Source organism: Artemia sp. Qi Xiang Cuo, chromosome 11 (assembly GCF_049724085.1).
Source record: "Artemia sp. Qi Xiang Cuo chromosome 11, ASM4972408v1, whole genome shotgun sequence".
NCBI lineage: Eukaryota > Metazoa > Arthropoda > Branchiopoda > Anostraca > Artemiidae > Artemia > Artemia sp. Qi Xiang Cuo.
Window position 1 is genome coordinate 60,079,511 of NC_142804.1, and position 12,672 is coordinate 60,092,182.

The 12,672-nt window shown below is 36.8% G+C and overlaps 1 protein-coding gene across 4 annotated transcripts in view; it reads left to right on the forward strand.

The window, feature by feature from the left end:
* The window catches only part of p130CAS (Serine_rich_CAS and FAT-like_CAS_C domain-containing protein p130CAS), a 198,331-nt gene that overhangs the window by 94,959 nt on the left and 90,700 nt on the right, over window positions 1–12,672 (forward strand). For all 4 annotated transcript variants that reach the window (XM_089096927.1, XM_089096925.1, XM_089096924.1 and 1 more), the window contains exon 3: window positions 2,892–3,080. In XM_089096927.1, coding sequence (XP_088953053.1) covers window positions 2,892–3,080 — 189 coding nt within the window. The remainder of the gene's footprint in view (window positions 1–2,891; window positions 3,081–12,672) is intronic.

The following is a 12,672-nucleotide window of genomic DNA, read 5'->3' on the forward strand; positions in this document are numbered from 1 at the left end:
AATTACTGTTTCGTGTAATCTTAGCAAAATTTTTGAATATATTCTTCTCTCTTTCATTTCAGAAAATACTAAATTTGTTGAAAACCAATTTGGCGTTCAAAAAATGCCCATCGTGTTCTAGCTTTCCTTCTGTTGCAATCTGCTAATAATAAATCTCCTCTTCATATCTGTGCTCTTGATCTTTCGAAAGCTTTCGATAGTATAGTCCACTCACAAGCACTCTATTCACTTTTTTCTAATAGTATCAACCTTTCTATTGTTGTTTTGTTACGGTACTGGTATTCTAACTCTTTTATTCGGGTAAAATATAATGGAGTAGTTTCTGATTCAAAGGGGTTTCTTCGCTGTGGAGTCCGTCAAGGTGGTTTGCTTTCTCCAACAGTTTTTAAGTTATGTACTGCTCCTATCCTTTCATCCTTGCCTTCGAGTTTCATTTCTGATGGAATTGATGTCTCGTATCCCACTGATGCAGACAATGTGCTCCTTGTCAGTCGTTCTAGGGCTGGGCTCTCACTTTCTGTCAGCTGGATCTGAGACCAGAGCCACGTTTTCAGGCTCAGCGAATTCGAACACGGGTTGTTCTCGTCTAGTGCATCAAACGTTTTCACAAAGCGGGTTCTCGAGGAAAACACGGGGTTGAAACTTTATATCTGAAAACGCTTCATGCTGAGGAATAGAATTTCTCTCTCACTTACTCTGACTATCTGTCTTGGCTTTTTCTACAGTTAGCCATATCTTGATGCCTACTATAAACTGCTTGATTTTCAATTTAAAATCAACTGTTTGGGATCCTAACGAGCAAACTTCATGGGCTGTGAATTCAGGATGGTTAGCCATTTTTGAATTTATCGCCAATGAACGCAGAACTCGGGTTTGAACTTGGTATTTCTGCGGGTTCAAACACGGGGAGAACCCGGCAGCTGATAACGCTTAGAATCGAATTCGTTTTGAACCCACAATCCTAAAAACGCTTGATGTAGAACTCGATAGCAACTCGTGTTTGAACCTGGTACCTGAAAACGAGGCTCAGTTCAGACGGATTGAGCTTATGCTGAACGTTGATAAGTGCGAAAATATTTCCTTTAACTCGAGTGCAAATCTCCTTCTCAACTGTGTTTTTTCCTCAATTCCCTGTGTCTCTTCTTTTCGGTGGCTTGGTCTTCACATTACTAATAATCTCAAAACACTTCGGACTCTAACAGTTTCTAATGCTAAGAAAAAAAAAAAATTCAGATTGGATATTCAAAAATTATGGCAAACAGAGGGAGGTACAATAGAAAAGCGCTTGGGAAATTATATTCTTCATTTTGTGATCATTCTATTCTTTTTTTATCTGGGTTTCTTCTAATTATGAAGCCTAAAGATCTCAAATATCTGCGGACTTAATATTTTAATGTGCCTCCCTCAGCGGTTGCGGAACCGGCATCTAATATCGCGATTTGGCCTCCCTGATTTACGGGAAAAAGTGACTGTGCTTGCAAGATAATAATTGTTAAGTGTGCAAGTTTGGTTTTTTGTTTTTGATGTAATCCGCTTCTTTTTGTTCTTAGTGGGTAATAAATACATTATTATTATTATTATTTATGGTTATTTCGGTAATTTTTGGTAACTATTTGTATTAAAAGGATAAATAATTGGGACCAGAGAACTAGCACATTGATACCGTACCTTTTTTTTCTCCCTATTTTTTCTAATGCTAAATTTCTCTGCTTTAAGCATGAGAAGCATTAACGGAAAGTGTTACCAGTTAAGTTCGTGCTGTATGTAATTAGCCAGAAAGTTAAAAGCCAGGGCCTTAAAAAGAAAGAAGATAGTTCGAAAGGGAAACAATTTCTGCATTAAAATGCAATAGTTGTGTACTAATTATACGCAATTTAAAAACTGCAAAATTAAGGCGAATAAAAAATTATACAAATCAAAATCGCAAATATAATATCATTATTTCTGAAGGGAGGGGATCCCTATGTATGTTCTACTGATTTAGGCACCACTTAAAAAGATTGGCCAGCTAAATGAAAATAATATAAATCCAAAATAGTTCAAGCACAGTGTACTCTTTTAAAGTAAGAACTGCGTTTGATTTTTCTCCTATTAGACCCGAGCAAGAATATGGGCCTTAAGTTCTCCAAGAGGGGGCTTGATCCCCTCACAATTTGAAAAAGAAGCACCCTGAAACTTAAAATGAATTATGTTTGCAGGGGATCTAAGTCCTCGCTATATACGTCTTCGCCCCCATACCATGGGCGTAGGCAGCATATTGTCTAGGGGGGGGGCAGCCGATAGTGTGACGGAGGGCCTTTTATCAACTGCTTTTCCAACCATCTGCTTTTTGAGCCATATCTAATGTAAATTTGAAGGTCTAGGGGGGCAGCTGCCCCCCCCCCTGCCCCCCTCTCTACGCCCATGTCCCATACCACTTTGTTTGCAGTAATTCTCTCTCATAGAAATAACCATTTTACCTTGTTGATGACTGCAGAATGACTCATGGTTCATCTTCAAAAGTGAAAGTACGACATAAACTTTTATTCTCCGAAATAGATTCAGATTAATTGTTGCGACAATACCTTTAAATCAGTCAGAGTTTTTGAAGAAAATCAAGTATTTCCAGAATTTGATTCCTAATCAAGCATACCAAAACAGCGATCGGGGGAGGGTAGATAGGGTCACCAACGATCGCTTGAAGACAATCCCCCGTGATTATATGAAGAAAAAAAAACATGGAACACCTCGATAATCCTCATAAAATACAGGTGTGCTCTCATATCTCCCCTAATCTCCGGGCCCTTTTCACTAATTGTCTGGTAAAATCACTTTCATAAGAACGAAACTTACACATGCCTTCCTCATTCTTTGCTTTAGGTAAAATAATTTTCATATGTCCTTTTTTCCAGGGACTTTGTCCAGCAAATAGATTGAAGCTTCTACCATGTAACGTTTACTCAGCAAAAAATTCCACGCCCATTGGACCATCAACCCCTACAACCAGTTGCACACCATCTGATAAACGAAGTAGATATTCTAGAAATGAAACAGTTCCATGTCGCATCCAGAACGACTCGACCTTATTCAGATCTAAAAAGGTAATGGGCAGGAACTAGAAATTGGCTGTACTACCCTCTTAAGCCCTTAATCTAAGTTTTATTTGTTTTTCTGTTAATTTGGTAGACTAAATAATTTTTCATTTGAAACAATCGTTATTAATCAAAATGGACAATTGGTAAACAGACTTTCAAAGGAGTAATAAAAATAAATCTTAAATGAATGTTGAATTATAAATAACATAAATAAAATTCGTTTTCCCGACAAAAAAAAAGCCAGATTGGCCTGTGCTCTATGGATTTCTTTGTTCCCATAGATTTTGAAAAATATCTCTTCGGGAGGGGGGGGGCATTTTCATTGAAATGCCTCTTTTCGGTATTTCAATACAAAATTGAAAAGCGACAAATTTGCTCCCCTCCTAAATACTGAAAAATATTTTTTACCATCCCCCAAAATTTTCGTGAATTAATACCACTAGAGTTGACTGTCACACCTAAGAGTGATTACAGGTACATCTTGCGCAATCAGGACGGCTCATTAATTTTAACGATTAATTAATTAATTGCTCTAACCTTAACTTTAAAGAAATATTAAACATTTTCTCAGTACCCTTCGAGTACGAATGGTTTCTGTGTAAAAACGGTTTTCATTTTCATTTAATCTCTTTCATAGTTTTTTTTCATTTTTTCAGTGATTTATTTCTTGGTACTGACGGCAACCATGTGTGTAAGCATGTGACAATTATTTGCCATGTCTGCTGACTATGAGTAGCAAATACTCGAGTTTTGTTTGACGCCAGTCTGCCGGTATTTTTCTATAATCATCTCCAAATATGGATGCTTGAGTGTCCATACTTCGATATTAATAATTTATGAAGATCGTTAGATCACTAATTTTGCTAGTTGTTTTCTGGTTTTCCATAGTATCCTAAACACTAATGCTTTCACAAGTTTTCTTAAAAAGAGCGTACTTTCACTTCTGTGTAGTACAATATTAATGGAACAACTCAATTCAGCTCAGAGGTTTGCGAAAGAGAGAAAAAGAGAGCTAATTGGCGTACACTTTTGTGTTTCAAAGTATTCTTCAATTCGTTTTATTTGTGATTTTGTTTTCGCAAGTAAATCCCGTTATTCTTTATTTCCGAAGAGGAAAAAAAGCCCCTCCTTTTAAAAACTGGATTAAATTATTTGATCAGTAACAAATCTAATCTAAACTGACAAGGAAATATAATTTTTGGTGAGACAAATTTCCCGGCCTTTTGAAACATTTTCCATTCTTTTGTGAGGTCAGTACAAAAGAAAGAAAAGTTTTTGAGTCACAACATTCATTCTCAACAAAGTATTAAACAGCTAGTTTACCTTCGCTTCAAGGAATCAACTGCTGGGACTTTGATGGGATAACACTCACAAAGAATCAGTTTCAGATTATTTGCCACGTTTGATAAAGATGTTTTTTCAAATGTACTTGTTTTGGACTTCTACCTTTGAGGTAATCATAGCAAGCTCTGTGTTTACATATTTATTCTGTCATTTCAACGAACGATGGCGCAGGGAGAGAAAGCTCCTCAGAAGAAAAAAACTATGAGAAGTAAAAACCAGTGGTATCCTTTGGTGGAAGAAGGGGGCATTTGCCCTGCCCCCCAACAATAACCCCTCTTGCCCCCCCCCCCTCATAAAAATCCTGGAGCTACGCCCCTGGTAAAAACGGAAGACCTAAGATTATTACCCAACTAAACAAAATCAAAGCTAATTATGTGAAAAAAAGGAGAAAAACAATTTATAGTGTTTTAAAAAGTAAAACAAAAACTGGGAAACGTTATAAAAACTTCAGACTAATAGTGTTGTATCAAGGGATAATTACACAGGAATGTGTACAGTAAGAGGATTGAATAATTCGTTCCACCCAAAGAGCTTGGGTAAAAAAAGGTTTCACTACGGAAAGCTTGTGTTATTCGCTAAAATTTGAAATATTCACTTGTGTTTGAATGGTGAAGTTCTGCCAGGGGGGTAACTGCCCCACCAGGCCCCAGTCCCCTCCCAGCTTAAGTGTAGTGTCTTCGGAAATATCGTCAAAACTAAGATAGACTAACATAATTCAAGCATTCACAAAAAAAGGATCAGTTTCCTTCAGTATAACTTTGCCTTTATGGTACTATATGGCTCATTTTTCACTTTGTCATTTTCACTTGACTTGGGAAAATTGGCTGCAATTTTACCCCCCTTCCCCTCCCACAAGATCTTGACGAAATTACGCCTCTGGTTACAGGATATGAAAATTCTGATGGAAACCTTGACCTCTCATCTCACAGTTTCGATACAAATAATAATAATAATAAAAAAATATCTTTGAAGTGTCTAGTCCCAAATGTATCAAGTCACACCTAACGAAACTCATATATATTTTTTTACTCTGAGGGTCTAGAACAAAATTAGACCGGTACATTTGGTTCATTTCAATGTATTGCCTCGTTTCGATGTATTTCATTACCCATCATTGTATGTTAGCTAAGTTTATATATTATTAACAACCGTCGTTACTTCAAATCCATTTAAGCTGTAGGCTACTCAAGTTGTACTCAATTTTTTGGCAAAAGTGAATGATAAACAGTAGATCAAAAATACAAAGGCGAATGCTCTTATCCGTTGATTTTTGAATTAAAATCAACTTATTGGAAGTGAATAAAAACTTTAGATCCTTTAGGCTAAAACCTTTAGGCTAAATTGAGTAAAGCTAAGACAGATAGTCCCAGTGAGATGCCAAGCTGGCATGGTCTTTTTTCAGAAAAGCCAGCTACAGCGGTTATCTCCAGTCCAAAATTTTTAATGGTAAAAGACTGGCGCTGGCTCTCTATTGTATTCTATATCTCTATGTCAAGGCCGTATACACGAAGGGTTATGGGGTTTGAACACCCCCCCCCCAGAAATGTTCGTCCGACTCATAAAAACGTAAAAAATGCACAAAAACTTATTTTTAATATGTTGCTTAAAGCTTTTACCCCCCCCCCCTCTTCCACCAACAAAAAATAAACACCCACAAACAAAAATCTTGGATATAGCCCTGCTCTTATTTCACCTTTTGTTCTGGGAAAGGATGCCTTTAGCAAAACTGTTACCCGGAAATAACAGCGCCATCAAATAATTAAAAACCTTCGATTTTTCTGTAGGATAAGGTTGCAACCCTTTTAAACGGGGTTGACTGATGGCTCTCTGGAGATTAGCTCTGTTTCTATTGAAATCCGAACCGATATGGCAGCTAACCGGCAGACTAGCCTTTTTCTTTTTATGGAAAAGCCGTCCTCGCTGAAATGACATGAAAAATTTTTATTGTCTTTTTCTGGCAATTCTTCCTCATTGTAAATAAATCAAAAGCAAGACTAAAAGCAAGTTTAATTTTCTTTGATGAAGAAATGTTAGGGTTCTTATAACCTCTCCACAAAATTTCAACAAGCAAATAAATCACAAGTGTTGATGTAATTTATATTTGTAATCGGAATTGCTTCCAAGTCGTATTCCGCAAGTTCTTCGAGAAACTTTCGAATTGTTTGCGTCTTGAACGCACGGTATTTGCGTAATAAGTTTACTTATATCTATTTCTTTTTAATGAAGAAATAGTTCCACAACCCACTATTTTACGTATTTAATTTATAAATAAAATAAATGGTATTCTATGTGGCAAAATTAGAAATCTATGACGTTAAGCCAAGTAATCTATGTTCCACTTCCATATAATTTTTAATCAGTTATCAAAAAATAAAATTAGAAATAAACACGTTGAAAAAAAAGGTGTCGGCTTCTATGTTCTGTATATGTTGGTTTGGAAACACCAGTTTCAATGACGCCAAATAACGTTTGATTTGTAAGCAAGACTCATCCACTTATGACTATCCTGCGAAGAAATCAAAAATAAAACGGGACACATTTTCACGAAGAACTTATTTTTTTTTACCAAGCTGTCCCCATGTCTCTGGTGCTCTGGAATCATCTTATCCATTACCCCATTACTTAGGAATAGGATAGGACAATAAACGAAAGATAAAAACTAATAAACTAATTTTCAAATCGATTTTTTTTTTCGAAGCTTAAAGGTACAGAAAATACTAGAATATTAAAAAAGAAATACTTGACTGCAAACAAAATAAATTGCAAAATTTGTGCTGTGGAAGTCAAAAGGCTTTTTGAAAGACTATTGCTACCATTTTTCGACTATTTTCTTTTTAAATGTTTTCGAAATTTAATCCCTTTTTTGTACATAAAATGCACATGGAAAGTCTATAGTGCCCTTAAAAGTAAAATTAGAACGTGAGCAAAATTTTAAACAAGAATTTCTCGAAGTCGCTATAAGAAACAACACTCTAAGGAGGAAAAAATAATTGCTAAATCTAACGAGAAAAACTTAGAAGTTTTACGCAAGTATTGAGAGTGGGATACTTTCTAGCCCCCTTATTTCTATATTTTGTCTGTGATTTTGTGTTGTGAAATCCTTTATTTATATCAATCACACAAAATAATAAATAATCGATCAAAGAAGAAGAGTTTTTCATACTGTGAAAAAAACAAGTTTTTCGCATGTTGGCCAGTGTGCATAGCCCAAGCACCGATTTCCTGATTCTCTGCCCTCGGACGGGAGTGCAATGCGTCGTTAGGGGCAAATTATTCGTAGTTTCTCGTGTTTTCGCCCATATTTCTCCAGGTACCCATTTAGAGCTGGGTTAACTCTGACTGAGCTTACAGAATCACACCGCTGACCCCCGTTCCAAACCAAATAACCAGCGACATCAGGATTCGAACCCCGTCTCACAGACAAAGGATTGATTTAAAATTTTTATTCGAAAAATTGGTGTAATTTATTTCAAAGCGTTGACAACGGTGCTACGAACAGCATCCGCCCAACAGCTGACGCACTCAATCAGTATTTTTTTTTTCTAACTATCAATCATACTTCACCTGTTCATCGATCTATTGTTTTGACTACTTCATATATTGGTCTTTTTTCTAAGCCCTTCATCACAGTGAGTATGCTGTAAGACGGATGATAGGCAAAACATGATAGGATGATTAATAAATCAATGAAATTGAAGGTCTTAGAGCCTTCAAGTCTCACCCTATTGAATGTTATCAGTCAACATAACTCACAGGCGGTCCCTGAAAATGACGCGAACATTGTCAAATTGGCTCCAAATGTTTACTATATAATTGGGAGTGTTGGATTAAAGATTAACCCGAAATCACATACACTTTATTGATCAACCTGCACTCTTTAAAAACTTACTTTAATAACCAGGGGCCGATCTAGAGTGAAATATTTAGGGGGGGAGGGTGACAAGGGTACCAATAAGCAAAAACTTGGGGGGGGCAATGTGACAAAGGTGCCAATAATTGACCAAATTAACAAAATTATTTAAAATAAAGAGTGAGAAACAGAAAAAAAAACAAGGAACGTGGGTGCCAAAATAAATATCGTGGGGGGAGTGGGGTAAGGCCATCCCTGGATCCGCCAATGTCAATAAATGTAGACAGTAAGACTCTAACATATAGCTCAATTCAATAGTAGTTGATGAACGGATAAGACAACTAGATTTTGAGGTCACTTTTTTGAAAATCATGTGAATTCCAGTATCTTATTAAACAGTTCGTGGTAACGCACTGTAAGTAAGGTGCAGTTTGGCTCAATAGTAACCGAACCTCTAAGAAACAAAGTCTTGATAACAATAGATACATCAGAAGAATCGAATTTTGTTGCTTATCCAAAACATGTAAAATTCATCAAATTTAATGGCACCCATCACAAGTTACGAGCCTGAGAAAATTTGCCAAATTGATGAAATAGGTGGGAAACGCCCCCAAAAAATCAAGCAATCTTAATGAAAATCATACCATCATATTCAGCGTATCAGAGAACACTACTGTAGAGTTTTCAAGCTCCTATTTACAAGAATTTGGAATTTTGCATTTTTTTGCCAGAAGAAAGATCACGGATGCGTTTTTATTTGTTTGTTTGTTGTTTTTTTCCCATGGGTTATCGTATTGAACCAGTGATCGTATAAGATCGGGAGAGAGCTCATTTGATCTGAAATCAAAATTTCTAGTGCCCGTTTTAATTGACCAAAAATATTGGAGGGCAGCTAACCCTCCTCCCACGCTCTTTTTTCCACAAAGTCACGCGATAAAAATTTTGAGATAGCCATTTTTTCAGCATAGTCAAAAAGTCAAATAACTATGTCTTTGACGATCACTTACCACCCCGCCGCCCACAGTCCCTGGGGGAAGGGCTGCAAGTTATGAACTTTGCAGATTGCATTGTATAGTATTGGTTATTGGGAAGTATATACACGTTTTCAGGGGGATTTTTCTGGTGGAGGGGGAATGTTACGTGGGAGGATCTTTCCGTGGAGAAATTTTTCATGGGGGAAGGGCATTTTCTATAGAGGGTGACCCGGATTTCCCACAATTATTAAAAAAAATCAGAAATTAAATTAAAAAAACTTTCAGTTTTTCAGTTTTACTTTCAGTTTTTTTCAGCTGAAAGTAAGAAGCAACATTAAAAATTAAAACGAACCGAAATTATTACGTATATGAGGGGGTTCTCCCCTTCCTTAATACCTCGTTCTTTACGCTAGAGTTTTTTTTAGAGCTTGTAAAAGAGTTTATTATTCTAACTAAACGGCCTTTAGTTCTCCAGTAGGTTTTGTTGGTCTGTTATTTTCTATTTGTTGTAACAATGTTAACCGTGTTGCCTACAAATAGTAGATCAATATTCATCAATGATGTTACAATTGCATTCAAGCTCATTCTGCCTTATCTCCCAATGAAATCAAACACTAGATCTGGGATTTTCCATAGAGGGGGAGTGCCAAATAACTCGAAACAAAAATCAAACTTAGGCTATTATAAGGTTATTATTAGTTAAAAAAAGTAAAAGTAATATGCAAATTTTGTTTTTATTATTCATGTACGGTGAGCAATCTTCAAAACCTGCATTAATTCAAAAAAGTTCAGAAATTAAGTAATTTTTTTTTACTGAAAGTAAGGAGCAGCATTAAAACTTAGGACGAACAGAAATTATTCCATATATGAAAGGGTCTGTCCCCTCCTCAACGCCCCGCTCCTTACGGTTAGGTTTTTTATTGTTTTGAAACGTAGATTTCAAACTTTAGCGTAATGAGCGAGGCGCTGAGGAGGGGACAGTCCCTTTCATATACAACACCTTTCTATTTTTTTTCTTCTATACGCCTATTTTCCGATAAACTCCTTGGTTAGTTTTTTTAAGTAAAAATTCTAAACTAATAATTCCTTCTTAAATCGGATAGTTATTTCTCTTTGTCTCTAATATATCTTTAGTTTATGCAGCTGAGGTTTCGTTTGGCGACTTCTGATGTAAAGAGCGAACCACAGCTAATAGTAACCAAAAGTTAAAAAAAAGAGTTTTGAAAAAAAAAACTGTCTAGTGAAAAAAATTGTCATCTAACACTGACTCAGGAATGGTAACTATTATGTCGGTTTGTCTTAAAAGTAAAAGTTATAGCGAAAGACATTTATGGTGATTTCAATAAAAGCCTCAAACCCCTCGAAAATGGCGTCAGGTCAAAATGAAAATTATACCATTCGAATCAGCAAAGTCGAAAACCTAAGGGAAATTACAGTCCCCCTCTTTGAACCAAAAGGAAAATCACTTTTTTGGATGAGTAGCACTGATCTTTATCACTTTTTTTTTTTTTTCTTTTTTTTTTCAACAGGCCTAGCGGGCTACCAGAACATCATTCTCTCTGTCATCTATGTCATTCTCTATTGAGGTTCCATTTCTATAGCCTCCATTGAGGTTCCATTTCTATGGAGGCCATAGAAATGGAACCTCAATAGATAATGACATAAATAAAGGTCGTTCAACCTCGAGAGTGCTCTAGGGGATGACCTAGATAAAGTTCATTCACCTTGATACGCTTCAGTGGTTCCTCTGGCCTCCATAGAAGTATAAGGTCACATTCTACTGACAACCCTCGGGGCAAGGGTTTTAAGTTATGCCCTGAGGATATATATGATAAGGTTTTTATAGAAGGCTTTGTCGTAGAAAACTAAAAAAAGGCTCATTCGATTCAAGTTATGGCCTGGGGGCATATAAGGGTTTTATAGAACATGTTGTCGTAGAAACTTCGAAAAGGGCTCATTCAATTAGAAATTGAAATAGCTAGTGCTCTTTTTAATAGTCGAAAGTAATTGGAAGGCAACTAACACCCCTTCCACGCTCACCATTTCCCCAAACGTATTCAATCAAAATTTTTACATAGGCTTTTGTTCCACACAGTTTAAAGTTCAGGAAATTATACCTTTGAGCAGGACACTCCCCCACACAGTTTTCAGGGCAAGGGTTATAATTTATGCCCTGGGGGCATATACGTTTTTATTGAAATCTTTGTCGTAGAAACTTGAAAAAGTGCTCATTCGCCCCCTGTCAAGTCTACCCTTTCCCCAAACACATCCAATAAAAAATTTTGAGATAGCCATTTTATTCAACGTAATTTTAAGTTCTGTAAATTAGGTTTTTGAGGAGGTACAACCCCCTCACAGCCCTCAGGGCAAGGGTTGTAAGTTATGCCCTGGGGGCTTGTAAGGTTTTTATAGAACGTGTTGTCGTAGAAACTTCGAAAAGGGCTCATTCAATTAGAAATTGAAATGACTAGTGCACTTTTTAATAGTCGAAAGTTATTGGAAGGCAGCTAACACCCCTTGAACGCCCACCATTTCCCCAAACATATCCAATCAAAATTTTGAGATAGCCATTTCGTTCCACGCAGTTTAAAGTTCAGGAAATTATGTCTTTGAGCAGGACACTCCCCCCACAGTCTTCAGTGCAAGGGTTTTATGTTATGCCCTGGGGGCCATTCAGTTTTTATTGAAATCTTTGTCGTAGAAACTTGAAAAAGTGCTCATTCGATTGGAAATTCAAAGGTCTTGTGCCCTTTTAAATAGTCTAAAGTGATTTGAGGGTGACTAACCCTCTCTTATGCCCACCTTTTCCCCAAACACATCCAATAAAAATTTTTAGATAGCCATTTTGTTCAGGGTTGTTGATTTCCAGATAGAAATCGTGTTTTTGAGGAGGACACTCCCCCACAGTCCTCGGGGAAAAGGTCTTAAATTATACCCTAAGGGCATATAAGAACGATGTTGACACAATATATTATTTATTTTATTGTTTTCCTTTAGAGTAGGGAACTTCGTATCGAAGAAGTTGTCGTAGAAACTTCGAAAAGGGCTCAATCAATTGGAAATTGGAGTGGCTTGTGCCTTTTAATAGTCGAAAGCGATTGGAAGGCAACTAACACCCCTTCCGCGCCCACCATTTCCCAAAACATATCCAATCAAAATTTTGAGATAGCCATTTTGTTCAGTGTAGTTGATTTCAAGATGGAAATTATGTTTTTGAGGAGGACACTCCCCCACAGCCTTCAAGGCAAGGGTTGTAAGTAATGCCCTGGGGTCATGTAAGGTTCTTATAGAAGGCGTTGTCGCAGAAACTTCAAAAAAGGATCATTCGATTGAATATTCAAAGGTTTAGTGCCCTTATTAATCGTCGAAAGTGATTGGAGGGCAACTAGCCCCCCCCACGCCCATCATTCCCCCAAACACCTCCAGTCAA